Source organism: Anomalospiza imberbis, chromosome 1 (assembly GCF_031753505.1).
Source record: "Anomalospiza imberbis isolate Cuckoo-Finch-1a 21T00152 chromosome 1, ASM3175350v1, whole genome shotgun sequence".
NCBI lineage: Eukaryota > Metazoa > Chordata > Aves > Passeriformes > Viduidae > Anomalospiza > Anomalospiza imberbis.
The window spans coordinates 129700913-129716935 of record NC_089681.1 but is presented as its reverse complement, the minus strand read 5'-3'; the positions used below and the strand labels follow the sequence as shown (position 1 = coordinate 129716935).

General features: G+C 36.7%; 1 protein-coding gene across 6 annotated transcripts in view; it reads left to right on the top strand.

The window, feature by feature from the left end:
- The window catches only part of CDK14 (cyclin dependent kinase 14), a 384029-nt gene that overhangs the window by 75955 nt on the left and 292051 nt on the right, over positions 1-16023 (top strand). For all 6 annotated transcript variants that reach the window (XR_011005641.1, XM_068211387.1, XM_068211377.1 and 3 more), the window contains one exon: positions 6965-7210. Coding sequence is in view for 5 of the 6 variants with exons in the window: in XM_068211387.1 (XP_068067488.1) it covers positions 6965-7210 (246 nt within the window). In the remaining variant the exon portion in view is untranslated. The remainder of the gene's footprint in view (positions 1-6964; positions 7211-16023) is intronic.

Below are 16023 nucleotides of genomic sequence, written 5' to 3'. Positions count from 1 at the left end.
TCACATCACTCAGTAATTTTAATTTTTGTTTTTCTTGCTACATGCTAGATCTTGGGTTTCACTGTATCTGGTCCTTTAATACTGTATTTCCTGGAATGGTGTAAATGGGTGGAATTCAGATATTTCCTTCAGATTTTTCAGTAGCAGCTTTGGATGTCCACTCTGGTATTTACCCAGCCAGTCACTTTTCCCCCCAGATTTACACAGTGGCAACAAGCAACAGAAAATAGTTGATGGCAATTTAAAAAATATTTTACATAAGTCTGTATCCACTGGATGACCAAAGCATTTGTAGTGTTAAATGTAAGAATTAAAACCCAGATATAATGCATCTTCATGAAAGATGTGATGAGCTTCAGAGTCGGGTGTCTTTACACTATACAAGCATTTTAAACTTTTTTTCTTCTATGTGGTAGGATATCTGATCTGTTCTGCCACAATTGGTTGTTCTTCCTTACTGAGAATATCTTTATTCATATGAATAAATTTCACTGATATGGGACAGTCTATATTTTACTAAGTACCTGAACAGGCGATTAATTCCTGGTCATTCATGACTGTTTAAAAATTCATGAACTGTAAGACTATAAATTACTTATATGGTTTAACTGATCAGTCTCACTTTTTCAATGCTAGATGACTTTAAACAGTAAATGAATTAGTCTAGCAACCTTTAATTTTAAGAATCCTGTTTCTTTTGGACATCTTAATTTTGATGACAGTGATGAAGTGAAAAAATCTTGCATTGAAAAAGTATCACAATAACTACATCTGATACACCATTTATTATTTTCACATTAATCCCAAATGCAGATTAAGGAGTATTGCCTGAAATGAGATTTAAGGTGATTCAAAGAGGCATCTTTATTTAGAAATGGTTCCATGAATGATTATACTCATTTTTATTTATTTAATGGGGCTTATTATGGAGCTTTATACATGGAGAAAAATTACTCTTGTGATTTCAGTCTCTTAACTTCAGCAGTATTCTTTATGGGAAAAAAATGCCTAAATGCTGAAATTATGTTTTGAGATATGGTAAGTACCATGATGTTAGGGTGGAGGCTGTAGCCCCATGGTCCATACTGACATAATGATGACTAAGGTTCTTTATCTTAGAGCAGCTTTGGGATCTTCTTAAATTGACTGGGAGACTGGGCAGGAGGAGCAGGGAGCACATCCAGACTGTGTTGTTGTCTGTCATACATTGTCTTCAGATTCTGATCCACAACTAAGAAGTTTGCTGTGTATAAACTATGCTCTGCTTTATTGTGGTTCTAATATGAGAAGCTCTTTCTTGAATATTCTGGCTCTTTTTACCTTGAATAAATTAAAAAAAAAAACAAAACAGAGAAACACTAAAATAATTTTTAATATCCAGCTGCACTAACTTTTGTGGTGCTGCACTTAATTTTGCTTTACATTGCCAGAATCTGTGATAGCTCAAGTAATTACTGAAATTGACATGAATATTCTGATTTTCTAGATAAATCTTCCTTGTGTGGTTTCTTTTAAAAGTAGACAAGAGCTCTTCAGGTAGCTGCAAAGTGGCTGTTTGCGCTATAGGTTTTAAGTGGCCAAATGTTTCATTATGATGTCTCATTTTGTCTTAAGTTTTTCAGTTGAGACTGAGTAAATAATTGTGGACAAATTTTAAAAGTAGGTATATTTCAGTAATTAGAGTATGGAGAATGTGTATGGCTTGGCAGCAGAATGTGGGACAACTTGAGGAAGTACAATTGTGTATTGACATTAATGATCCATACGTGAGAAATGTAATGGGCAGGATACTCATGGACAGGTGCTTCTCTTGGAGCACACCTGGGCTGATAGGGATCTTTTTTCCAAGATCTGGAAATCAGATTTGGGATCAGAGACTGTTAGCTGTTAATATTGTTGCCTCACTGAGTAGGAATAGTTATTGCTATTTTCCATATTAAATCTTTTCCTACAAGATACCAAGTGCCTGGGCACTTTCTGAGTGCTGCTTTGGAAGTGTTATTCCAAAGAGTAACTTCAAACACAAAAAAATATTTTCTGTAGGATCACTCTGTTTTTGGTGTAGAAAAGCAAATCTCCTTAAAGGGAGACTGGTATTGGAGTCTAGTGTAGCCTTTTCAGGATTTTCATCTTAGAACAAAAGCAGAGACTGGGGATGAATGTTCTATATGCAAACTTTTCTTGTGTGAATACCATACATATAATTCCCATTGTTTTGTGTTACTTTTTTCCCATCTAGAATTTTTTCTTTTTTGTATCATCTGCTCCTTGTCTCAGCCCCTCTCCTGCCAGTTTTGCCAACATCCATTTTTCATCATGGTTCTCTGAGGTACTGAGATTCCTGTGAGGTGGGAACCTTGGTGACATAGCAGCTATTTCCTCCCTTATTTTTCATGTCTGACGCCACCTAACATGCCCAAAGTCGGAAGTGGTGAATAGTCCAGTGAATTCCTTGAACATTTTATATCTGATAGGAGGCTTGGAAGGATAGTAATATTTTCTTATTTATTGATTATGGAACAATCCATACATGATGCATGTATTTTTGCGTATTCCCTGTTAAACGTGTGATAATTTATAGCTGTTAAATGCATTAAGTTGATTGGCTTATTTTAAAATCCTGTTTCCTGTAAAGAAGAGTTAAAGCACAAATGAAGATCCCATACCTCTGTTCCTCATAATTACGGGATCTGATGGCAAAGATACCCCATCTGAAAGAGATGAGTGTGGTTCCGTTGCCCTACTTTTAAAAGCCAAATTGTTTTGGAAATAGTTTATACCTCAGAAAATTTTGCCTTGAATGTAGTTCTGAATGTAACTTCTGAAGGGGAAAGAATCACTTCAAGTGTTGACATACCTTAATGTTTATTTATATGATTACTTGTTTTAAAGAAATGACAATTAAAACTGCTTAATGCAGTTGGCTAGACAGAACTTTCTTTAAATGCACGGAATATTCATACTGGAAGTATGAATAAATCATGAAAGTATTTATAAATCATAATTGTCATCTTGCATATCACAAAACACGGTATCACTTGTGACTTCTACATACATTTGAGGTAAGTACTATTAATAGTTAAGGTGCCATTGAATATCACATCTTCATGTAGCACCAGTTTTTGAGTCTGGTGGCATTTACAACATCTCAATGAGTGTCTGGGCTATACTGTTTTAAGTATGGCATTACATAGCTAGGGAGGGCTAATTAATCATAGATATTGACTGCCTTTATGTTATGGCTTCTTTCACTTTGTTTTTTATTCTGATAACTGTAGCTAAATTAGATATTCAACAAAATCATCCAGTTTTGAGGCTGCATTGGAAAAAGATAATTTCCATAACTTTCTGGATTGTCATCTTCAATGAGGTGACTAGGGTTGTTCTTTGTGTAAAAGAAGGGTTAGTAAAAGAACAGTGCCCACCTGAAGAACCTATGACTTAGGTAGATAGAAAAAATGAAATGGGGTGAAAAGAAAAGTCTGCTCTTCGAGGTGGCAGAATGTGATTAGAGGGAAAGTCCTGCTATCCCAGAGGATCACCCAGGACCATCCAAAAAATTCTGAAAATGAACCGCTGTTCTTTATTACAAATACTGTGCTTTAACTGGAAAACGGTCCTTAATTCTTGTATGCAAAAAGAAATCTGGAAATGAGAAGGTATTTTAGGCTTCTCCTCACTACCCGCAGGAGCTACCAGGTGGTAGACACTGGTTTGCAAGTCTAACACCTTCTGATGATAAGTATTTGTACATATCCTTTGAGAAGCTGAAATTTATAAGCAGCAGTTATGCTGTTCAAAGGAAAATTATATTTGAAAGGCTGAATTAGAGTAAAAAAAATTCAAATCCATAATGTTCCTAAAGGTGATGTGGTCAAGCTGGTGAAATCTATGATCATTTTTATGCAGATGAAGGCTCCCAAAATAAGTTATGTTTCAGTTTTGCTTAGCAAATTGTTGTTTTTTTGCATGATAGACCACTGCAGAATAAGTTGTACCCTTAGCTGGAGCATAGGAGCAGCTGGTCAGCACTCCTGCTGACCTGGGGCAAAATCTGCTCCACTGTGGTAGCTTAACCTTGCTGGTGAAGGGAAACCTGAAACCACCAATGAGTTTGTGTCTTTAAGTTGGTTACAGTCAGTGCTCTGAAACCACCAATGAGTTTGTGACCTTAAGTTGGTTGCAGCCAGTGCTAAGTGCTGACCTTTTAGACCTGGTCCTTTCAGATTTTACAGAACAGAGTCTCAGACTGAAGTTGGCCTGTCAATGGACTTGGCCTATCAATGGCAGAATGTAAAACGAATGCTTAAATATTGTTTCTCTTCAGTGTTTTATAGGCAGGGTAGACAGTTTGGAAATGTGTACCCTGCAACAGCAGCGTAAGCTTAGCTTTGCTGGCTTCAACAGTGCGCTCTGCTCAGCAGCCATTTGGAGAGAATGCTTTGTTTCTGTCAAGGAAATATTGATATTGGTGAGACAGAAGTGATTTATTAAACCCCTTGTCAGCTCTGGCAGGAGATGTGCTGCAGCTGCAGAACAGGCAGATGGGCAGGGTGAGCAGCCTCTACTTTTGCATTTCTCTGCAGTCCTCAGGCTTTTCCAGAAGTGACGGTGGTGTCCAGCCTGTGCGTCCACCAAGGTGTTTGACTTCTGAGTGGGGAGCTGGTTGGTTGGGGAGCTCATCTTGGTATTAGTCATTTGCAATTTGGAAGTTGGCTATTATAAGATGATAGTGGGGATTTTTATCCTACTCCAGATTCAGTCAGGTGGCCTGAAGGCTAGAGTGCCTCCCTTCAAAATCTAATTGCAAGCTATTACTGCTTCCAGTTAAGACAATAGTAACACATGCTTACATGGCCCATGTTAGACCTAGACATGGAGATTTTCCAGTGGAAAAAGAAAACAGAAGCAGCATTCATGGCATTATTATCTATAATATATTTATACCTGTGTATTCCAAATATTTTACTCTGCTACAGGCGCCTTGTTAACCTGAAGGGAAGACAAGTACCTCTTTGGAATTTTTGTCCATATCTCCTGCCTCTGTTTTCTAGATCACAGGGTATCAAATGCTGAGAAATACTGATTACTGATTTATTTGCATCCATGTTGATTAAGCAACATGAAAGTGCTGCTATATTAAGAGTGATTTCATTTTACATTATTTTAAATATCTTTGTTGGTAGCAAGCATTGCAAGAACATGGAGATGACAGTGGGAAGTATGTGGATACGTGTCTGTGCATATGAGTTGTTTTAAGGAAAAGAAACCAATTAGTTTCACAAGACGACTAATTAAAAATTCTTTGTGCTGCAGCTGTTTATCTTTTCTTTCTGAAGTAACAGACCAAAATTACAGAATTGTCTTAATTTAAGCCCAAAGAAAGAATTATCATTTGGAAAAAAGGGATTTTTCCTTTTCTCAAGGAAGTTATAACTTGGTGAAATTCTAGTTTGGAGAAATCGCATTAATGAGAAGAAATGTGAACCCTTGTAATGTCTGGTTTGTGACAGTAGTGATGTCCTTCATTAGAGTTGACCTGGTATATGATCATTTGGCCAGATGTCACAGTGCAGGAAGCATATTTTAAATTTTTAATGTAGAAAAAAAATCTTTCATCTATTGTTACAGTGGATCATAAAAAAAAAAAAAAAAAAGCAGCCAAACACCGCAAGGTATAGTCACCCAGTATTTCTATAAAAAATTGGAGTAAGTTGGATTTCAGGGCACAAAATGCCTCTGGGAAAATGGCAAAGAATAATTTATTTGAGAAGTTTTTGGAGCTACTTTGCTTTAGGAAGGAAGACTCCTGATTTAATGGTAATTTCTTTTTTCTTTTTTTTTTTTTTTGTATTAACTGTTTTAGGATAGCAAGTTTTCAAAAATTAGTATAGATTATAGGTGCTTGAATGGTGTATTAAATTGTTTTTATGGGAACAGTTCAATTGACAGCAAATTAACACTGCCTATCCTTAAACACATGCAAATGTCACAGAAAAAGTACATTGTAGATTACTTTGAGTGTCTTAAAATTTAGGGAGTCCCTTGGGTCTGCTTGCATCACACTTCATAACTTTCCCCTGTAGCCTGAAAGCTGAAACTATTTCTTTTCTTTCCAAGTAAAAAGTCAAGTCTCTTATGGGTGACAACAGAAACTGAGGCCTCCAACACAACCTCTCACCAACAGTGTAATTTAAAAAAATGTCATATGTATTGAAATGAAAACCAGAAACCTACATGACTGGAGTATCTAAAAATGCTGTTCTGCTTGTTTAGTTCTTTTGAGCTAACCACAGCACATTTTGATAGCTCAAGCAGCAAGTGTCAGTCTTTAGAGCTTGGCAGAGTCGTACTTCACAGTAATAAAGAATTGAACTTCTGTGCTTTAGTGTGCCATTAAGCTGCAGTCTCACGTTTCAGTGCCTGGGAACTGATCTACTGATTTGATTTTCTGAGACATATGGTGATAATAATAATAACACTGTATAAGCATTATTTAAAAATACCATAATATACCGGTATTGAATCTTTGGAAAGCCAGCACCAGCCAGTGCATATACAAACTACAATCATTTATTTTAGTTTAGTCTCATCCAGTTTTGAACAAATGGAAATCAATACAGCTTGTGGATATCTGTGGCTAGATTGGAGAGGGAAGTGAAGTGGCATTGTTGCCAAGAACACATTGTACAAGAAAACACAAATTTATGAATTTATGTATGTCCCTCTTTTGCCTTCCTTTTCCAGGATCTTTCAGTACATTGTACAAAGATTGGCTTTTTATAGTTATTATTGTGATGTGGGTGTCCCCTATGTAAAATGCATGTGTTGCTTTCAATTTTAACATAGAAATAGAAAGTGAATGCTTATAAAGTTCAGTGCCTTTTTTGATGCTGGCTGGTGCATTGAATGATATCGACTTTAAGCCTGTTAGAGTCAACAAATGATGTTTTTTCTTTTTCAGATATGTGTCACAAAGATGTCTACACGGAACTGCCAGGGAATGGATTCAGTGATCAAACCTCTGGATACAATTCCTGAGGATAAAAAAGTTCGGGTTCAGAGGACACAGAGTAGTTTTGATCCGTTTGAGAAGCCAGCTAATCAAGTGAAGAGGGTTCATTCAGAGAACAACGCTTGCATTAACTTCAAAACTTCATCTGCAGGGAAGGAATCACCTAAAGTCAGGCGGCACTCCAGCCCCAGCTCTGTAAGTGCACAGTCTTGATGCCTCTGCATGTGTCACATGGTGGAATTGGGGCACCAGATAACTGTTTTCTTGCTTAAGAAGGGATTGTTTACTTGGAAAAAACAAAGAAAAAGGTCATGGCTGCTGTTAAATGTGTTTTCCATGTATATTTATAACATATATAACATGTATATTAATAACATATTAGTGTTATTAATGAAATAGGATCAGAAAATAGAACTTGAAAAAGAATATGATTTATGGAATTCCTTTCATATTTTATTTAGGGTGTCTTACAGGGTTTCTAAGCATTATCCTCTCCTTATCCTGGTATGTCATTACAGCTGCTATAATGTTTATGCAGCAAATTTGCTTATTTGTGAAGAGGAATTCCTTCCCATGAAGTTTAAGAACCCACATGAACTGCCTTTTTGAATTTTAGATTTTAGTTTTAGAGAAACAGATCAGATTTGAAAGATTTTGTTTACATTTTATATTTATCTTTTTAAAATCAAGTAGTAAAAATAACATTTCCCTCTCAGAAATTCTGCAAGAGAGAGGGAAGAGAGAAAAGTAACAGAGAAGGGTTTGGCAACACATCATAATAGTTTTATTCTCAAGTATTTTGAAAAAAAACTAGATAAATAAAATGTCATGTCTTTAATGAGTAATGCCCGGAACAGATTTCCCCCAAAAGACCTTCAAAATTATTGAAAAACTATTTCTGTTATGCTTTGGGAAGAAAAATCCATAATAATGTGACCTTTGAGTTGAAAACTACAGATCTAAGTAGAATGGATGTAACACTTCAAATCTTATTTGGTGCGAAAAAATTTTAAAGGTTGATTGCCTCTTCTTTTCTCTTTTCTTTCTTTTCTTTGTTTTGCTCTATCTTCTGGAGATCTTCTGTCCTCCCTACAGAAGTTTGACTGCAGCCTGTCAGACTTCTGACGAGAAATGGCAGGAGATTAATTTTCTGTAGATGAGCTGTGTTTAACCCATGTGAATTTTGTGGGTAAGATGTCACGCCTCCAGGGGACTGTCCTTTTTAGAAAAGGTTACATTTTAAAATGTAACCATCTGTAGCAAAAACGAATTTGCTTTTTCACCATCACTTGGCATTATATAGCTGCTACCGAAGATGTCTCTAGTGTATTCCATCTGAGTCCATGACAAGGGATTCTTACTGTAAAACATTTACAGTCATTAAGAATGGAACAATCTATTTACACTGTGTTTACTTGTTTGTGATGCCTGATTATTTTTTGGCACCACAACTATTAATTTAAATGACCTTTTTTTGGGAAATCTTAAGTATTTTGTGGTATTAACTCACTCCTCATCTCTGCTGTTCCTCTTAGAAGCTATTACTAATTTTCTGTTTATGTTTTTGACATTGTTTTGTTACACTGAAGGGTTTCAGTTGCTTTGTTTCTACAATTTTGAAGCAGATGTTTTCGAAACTGTGGTTTTGGTATCTTGTTCTTCTCCAGAGGGCTGGCACTCTACTGCATCCATACAATCTCCTATGATCCCAGTATTTTCTTATGTAAATGACATTAATGCTTCCTCTACTGGTATGCTGCTGCTTAGAGCCGTAGTTAAACATATGCTTTTGGTAATCTTCGTCCACAGTGACTCACACAGACTTGCTGGATACAGGAGGTGCAAAGGAATTTCTTGAAATACAATTCTTATTTCTCAACTTCCTGTAATTCTCTCAGATTTTTATAGCTCTGTTTGGTGAACTCAGTGCTTCCTTTTGCTTGGAGGCATTGTTAGTAATTTTTGACTTTTCCTCACAAGGAAGAGCATGGGGAATAATGAAAGTGTTCATGCCAATGAAGAGGAAAGAGCAGTTCACAGCAAAAGGTGGTGTTAGCCCTCTGCTGATCAGGTCACACCTGGTCCTGCGTGGCAGACCTGAGTTCAGCCATCCAAGGCAGAGACAAGATCAAGATGCTTTATTCCCATTTCCAGAACCCAAATACATGGCTTCAGGCAGCAGATGGCCTGATGCATGTTTTATTGAGTGATACCCGTGTGGTTAGTTGCAGAAATGTATCATTCTGTGGTTTTGAATTATACTTGAATTAACAAAGGGTTTAGGGCTGTCTAGCAGATGCCCTTGCTACTTGCTCTTCTGATCATTACATCTTTTTCTTCCAAGTCGGCTGCATATTCTCCCTTACTGAGTTCATACTTGGTTCTCTGGAAATTCTCCTCTTGTATAGGTTATGCCAGTCTGAACAATATTTACAGTTTCTGTAAATATTCTTGAACATGCTGTGCCCTCTGGGTCATATGGGCTACAGCTGTGGAGTTATTTCTCAGTTTTGGCTCTGCTTTCTGTAAGCTTTATTTTAAGATATTCTGATAGAGATATGCTACCTTCAATTTTCTTTTTCTGTGTTTGATTAGTAGAGGAACTGAATTAGAGACAGGTTTCCATTTAGTTTTTTCCTTTCATCATTTGAAGTTCTCTGTAGCGGTCAGGTGTGGAAATGATATCTTACAGAAGGTACAGAAGGTACATGGCTGAGGCTTGCAGTCTCCATATCACTCACTGCTTCTGCTCAGGTAAAAGTCCTTTATTTTTCGCAGAAAAATAACATTTTTCAAGATGTGACCTGAAAGACCTTGTTTATAATGCCCTGGGGTGGCAGTTTCAGTTTTGATTAATCTCAGCAGCTTTATCACCTCTCTGACAGGTATCAGTTTCAGTGTTTGGTAAAGATTACAAAATACTCAGCAGGTGGTGTGTTGCCCATTTTGTGTTGTCCATACCTTTGAAATGCACTGCACTTTGTGATGAGAAAGATGAAACACACACAGAGGTTTGTGGAAGCTGGAGCTCCGTGATCCTCACACAGATTGTCACTTGGAAAATAAATCTCTTGCTTTTGAACTTGAAGTGTTTTTCTGCAGCTAATGTCACACCTCGTTGCAACCTGGTAGAATTCCTGCATAGTTAATTAGTACAGTAGCATACAGACAGAATTTAGCACTTTTTGTTAGTTTGTTCTTGTACAACAAGAATTTTTTAAAAATTTTTGCACTTAGAATCTTTCCATCTTCTCTACTTACTTTGAACATAAGAAAGCATCTATGAGAGCGATTTCCAAACTGCTTATGCTGATTGAAATTGTATGTTATTATGGGATGAATTTTCCAGCAAAACAGAATCATTCCTTTATTACAACAGAGTAGTGGATAACCTGGAGGGTAGCGAAGTAGGCGTTTGCCTATCTGTGCATTGCCTGTCAGCCACTGTTAGAAGGGAATTTAGCTTGACAAACATTTTCTCTGGTCCATCCCAACACAATATTTGTGTGTGTGTGTGTAATACATATATAGCTGTAGCTGTGCACGGTTATCCATCCCTCTCTCTCTCTGTCTATATCTATCTTTCTAAAAATCTCATGCCAAGTCCTTTGTCTACCAAGGTAAGAAAATGCTTTTCTTTTCTCCTCAAATGAAGAAAAGGTAATACTCCATAATAAACTAGACAAAATAAAAAAATCACAACTGAAAAGCAAACACATGCCACTCTTCCCCAGACAGCTGGTTTTAAAAGATGGCCTGACTCTAATTATCTGAAAATTTTATTTGAGATCCCTGCTCTTTAGACACATGATCAAATTCTCCAGTGCAAGGTAAAGTTTTGGTTTATTCAGAGTACACATTTTATACACTAAAATAGTACTTTTGTACCATATATAAATAGAATATTGCAAGCAGTATAAAGTAGCCATCTGCTCAAGATTTAGTTATGTAGTGATACACTTCAGTTTGTTCTCCTTGAATAGCTTAAGCTCCCTGGTGGTGAATTTAAATGTCATGCAAAGGTATATGTTCCTACCTGTCAGTTACTTTTTAAAAACAAAATCAAGCAAAACACTAATGTTCTACTAACTCAGATAAATGTAAAAACCCCAAACATTCAAATAAAAATAATTGCAATAAGCAATGCTTTACTGCACTGACTCTGTACTCTTTTTGGGAGAGCAGCCTTTCTTCTGTTTCTGTAACTTTTATTAATTTTAAGTCCTGATACATGCAACTTTCTGCCAAAAAATACAAGCAAAAAAGCATGAATCCTATAATGACCCTACTGATCCTGTTAGCACATTGAAAATAAGTTGTGTAAGAAATCTAGCTTAAAATAAACACTTATGTCAGGATTTTTCCCTAAAGTTAGGAACCATTTCTGTCTGCCCAAATAAACACTTGCTGTACCAATCTTGCCTCTCTTCCTCCTCAGATGTAGGAAACCTTCTCCAGTTAGGAACCTGTTAATTACTAGGGTAACTGCATCCTTCCTGGTTGGTATGTTTTATGGAGGTGAGGTAATTTCAGAGCTCAGTATAGAGAGTGGAGTGTTCTTTACTGGTGCTAAGGAAGCGTTAATAATCGTTAACCTGAAGGATACTCTCAAGATGAAAAGGCAGATAAAATGTGTCAGTTGAGCCAGCTCCTGTGCTCTAATAGCCTGGAGAACAAGTGAAGAGCTTTGAAAACTGCACCCTTCACACAGAGCTCTATGGTCGCTTCAGTCCAGTTGCTCTTAATTTATGGCCGTGTGTTAAAGGGTTAGGAAGATGCAAGCAGTAGAATGGGATCAGAGAGTGGGAGAACTGAGGCTGAGGCTTGGTTTGAATGCTTGAACATTTTTGTATCCCTTGAACATTGCCCTAAAAAACAGTCCAACTTTCAAGATATGGTCAAATTGGCCTATTATTATAGGTTGGATGCAACCTGCAATTAGTGTGAAAACTGCATATGGTTTTGTGAAAGAAGGTTTACTCTTGTGAAAAAGAAGACAAAATGGTTAAAAAATAATTATTATCTTTCATTGTTGTGATTTAATCTCAGTTGAGCTTCTTGGCCTGTGTTTTTCTTTCAAGTTTTTCTAGCAATCAATTTTTTTTTTTTTTGAGGTGTATAACAAAGCAGATATTCACTTTTGATTTTAGGTACTGTGAAAATAATATTTTTCTCTTAATGACAGTTTTATATTGAAGTTTAATATCCCCCAGTTAAAAAAAAAGAAAAGGATCTATTTAAAAATTAGACTTGGGAGTGTGACAGTTAAGTGTGACATTCACAAGCTGTTCTGCAGTTATGAAAAATGCATGAGAACATAACCCACACAGCTTCTATAGGAATAGTCAGGTGATTTTCAGTGTAATTTTCCATTAAAGCCTTCTTTATTACATAGATTTTGAAAAATTCTGAGAAAGAGGAGCATTCACGTGGCAGTGTAGTGCAAAGATTCATAATGCAAGACCTTGTTTTAAGCCTATTGTCATTGATACAGGCTGTATCAATGGAATGGCCATTTGAAACTACGTGGTCAGAACAGGCAGTTTCTTCTCATTTCTTTTTTTCTTTGTTATTTTTAATACTCTCACATCAGTTTGAAATACTAGCTTCTTCTATTTCTGTACTCCACATTTTGGCATACTCTTTCTATCCTTGTTACTATAGTCTGTATTTTCTTAACCAGAGGGGAAAAAAATATCTAATCTTGGTTACTGCAAGCCATGCTGCTAAAAATGCTCACTTCTGTGCTCAGTGGTGCTTTTAGACTAATCTTGCACTGGGAAAAAATGTAGGCTTATAATAAGAAAGCTACCTAATGAAAACTCTATTCAAGGAAAGTGAAACGTGAAGGCAAACAAGTAAAATTCCCAGTGAGTTTCCTGAAGGGAAAGATCTATATTGTTCTGTGCTCCAGTTGCCCATGTCCTCTTGGGGATAGCATGATTTGCCACAACCTGTGCTGACTTCCACAGTGACTTGGGAGTATGTTCTTCAGAGGCATGAGGACCTTTACTCCCTTTTGTCTCAGTAATTCATTTAGCTTTCCCATTTGAGTTCTTTCAAAGATTTCTCCAGAGTGTGGAAGTTCACTTCGCAGTCAGTTTTCCAGTTGTATCAATTTCTTGCTGCCTGGTTGTTTACAGCCTATTTAATTTTTGCTTCTAGATAGTTCAGTCTTGGTCACATATGCGCCTAGATGTTGGGGTTTTTTTTCTCAGCTTTGTATGTTGGTTTTTTGGTTTTTTTGGTAGCAAATGAGGAGCTCTAACATGCAGCAGCAGGCTTCTTTAAGCCTAAATAGTCCCAGTAATGTTTAGTACATAGAAAGGTTGCCAAGCACTGGAAAAGGCTGCTTGGGGAAGTGACTTAGTCACAATCCCTGGAGGTATTAAAAAGATGTGTATAGATGTGGTGCTTGGGAACATATGTGGTGGGCTTGGCAGTGTTGGGATTAGAGTTGGGTTTGGTGATCTTTAAAATATTTTCAAACCTAAATAATTCTGTGATTCTCTGTTGGTGTTTTAGAGGGATAAAAAGCAGTAAGAAGGAGCAAGAGAAATGGAAAAATAATAACTACAGAAGTATTGTAAGTTTAGATCTTCAAACAGAAACTTTGAAAAAAACTTACCAAAATACATGTGTTCAGCTAAAACCAGTACTCTTTTCCATTGAGAAATATTGTCTGGGTCAAAGTGGGGGATTGCACCAGTTATGTAAAATACCGGGAATTTCTTGTGAGTCTGCTGCTTGTGATGTCTGTCAATGGCTGATGCAAGCACATCTGATGTGCTCTGGGTATGAGTCACTCACTATGTGTATTTCAGTCAACCACATCCCAGGCAGAGTAGGGGATTCCTGTGATTTAACAAATACAAATCTCTGTGTATATCTATTTCCATGTATTTTACCAGAAGGAATAAAATACTTTGGAAGTAGAAATTAAAAGTGGATTTTCTAGATTTGATTTTAATATTAGCATTAATAAAAAATCCACCAACTTTGCTGTAACAAATAATATTTTTTAAACAGAAATGGTTGAAAAGGATAAGCTAGTATGGAGAAATAGGAATAATGAAATTCATATCTATGAAGCTGAAAAAATACCCATATGAATGAGGGACTGTAATAATAAAGGAAAGTAGGCTGAAATGGTTATAGTTTCCAGCAGTCATGTGAAATTTCAAATTATTTAGATTCCTTTAAGCTTAAAACTTAAGTTTTGAAAAGTTATTAATTTTTGCATTGTTTCTGTCTTCACCTCCTTTATAATCCAGAAATAAAAGGAAATAGAAGAAGTGTCTGAACTTCTTAATTTCATAGGCAATTTGTAATTAAAAGTTTGAATTAGTGTATGAGATTTCGTTTTTAAAAAATTGAGACAGTTTTGGGGAAATGGTAAAGCTGTCCCTTCATTGTCTAAAATAATTGCAATATGATGAGTGTTTTGGCATTTCATTAAGAAGTATCACACAAATTATTTATATTATTACATATATTCTTTTGCCTCAGAATTTATTACCATTTTTTAAAATAAAATCCCATTAAGTGCTTTTCTCCACCACATACCTTCAAAAATTGTAAGCCTTTAAATCGTACAAATCCAAAGAAAAATCATGTCTGTTTTCACAAAGGGCGATCTCTTAGTGGAGAACCTGAGCAATCCATTCTGGTGGTGCTGAGGCAGGCTCCACTGCAGAGGTGCTGTAGGCTGGGCAGGGGAAGCTGTCAGCCAGGGGTTTGGGCTGGTTCTGGGCTCCTACCCAGCGTGAGCAGGCACTGCGCAAGGGCTGCGGCTGCCTGGGGAGGGGGGCAGGTCAGCCTGGCTGCTGCAGAGCTGAGCTGAGCACAGGGCTCTCACTTGAACCCTCAGGAGTGAACTGTCCTCCTGATCCAGCCAACGCCCGCTTTTAGAGTTCTGACTGTGCTTGCTGAGGATGCAGCAGCTTCCAGGAGGAGAATGAGTCAAAAGTCACGACTTTCAGTCTGTGCTTCTGGCAGCTGGACTACAGAGAAATGAGCTTGAGCTTGTAGGAATAATTATTGTTGATGATTTACTGTGGTAATGGATTAAAGGCATCCTGTTTCCTATCAAGATCTTAGGGCTTTACAAGTTGTTGTGACCTTTAGATTATGGTTTCCAGAGGTAAAGAATAAAAGTAAATCTCAGTGTGAAAATAAGAATGGATGTGAAACACATGTATACACCATGTCCTTTCTCTGTCTTGTTATGAGGAAGCCAACAGTGAACTATTCACTGTTAACTAGGGCAGCATTTCCACTCCAAACAAAGCTACTCGCTGTGTGTTCATTGCAGCCTGCAATTTGGGAAATACTTTGTGCTCCTTCTTCATTATATGCAAGACATTTAAACATCTAACCACTTTTTTTCCTGAAGTTTTTAAATGTTGCATTAGTCCATAATTGGATAGCTAAATGAGAAGTCTACTTGATTAAATATTTTAGTCACCTCTATTAGTGACATCTGTAATAAAACTTTGATTTAAAAAAATCCTGTTTTTTTTTTAACTGGGCAGAATGCCTTTTTAAGCACAGATTGGAAACCAAGAATATTACTGCCTTATCTATAATGAAGTGTTCCAAATAATATAGCAGGAAAAAGATCTGAGGGTTTCCTTATGACAAATTTGTGTAAATCTACTAATACTTAGGAACTGGATAGCAAAATAATAGGTTGTTCTTTGTATTGGAGAGAGGTGAAAGGGCTCAATTTTGCAAACATATATATGTATGTCCTAATGGCATTGAATAGAAAGCTAAAATGTTGATATCAAAAAAGGTGCATAATGGCCAAAGTGCCAGAATTTTTTCATAGGACAAATGAAGAATAGTTGAATAAAGAGAATGTTTGCATTTTCTGGCTAATGGTTAATACAGTGTGGTGGACAAGTATGAGGCACCAAGTCAGCTTACCTGGGATGCCTCTGCCTATTTTAAATCAAAGCAATTTTTAGGGTCAGTTGATTTAAAACTTTCAGCCATGGCTTAGC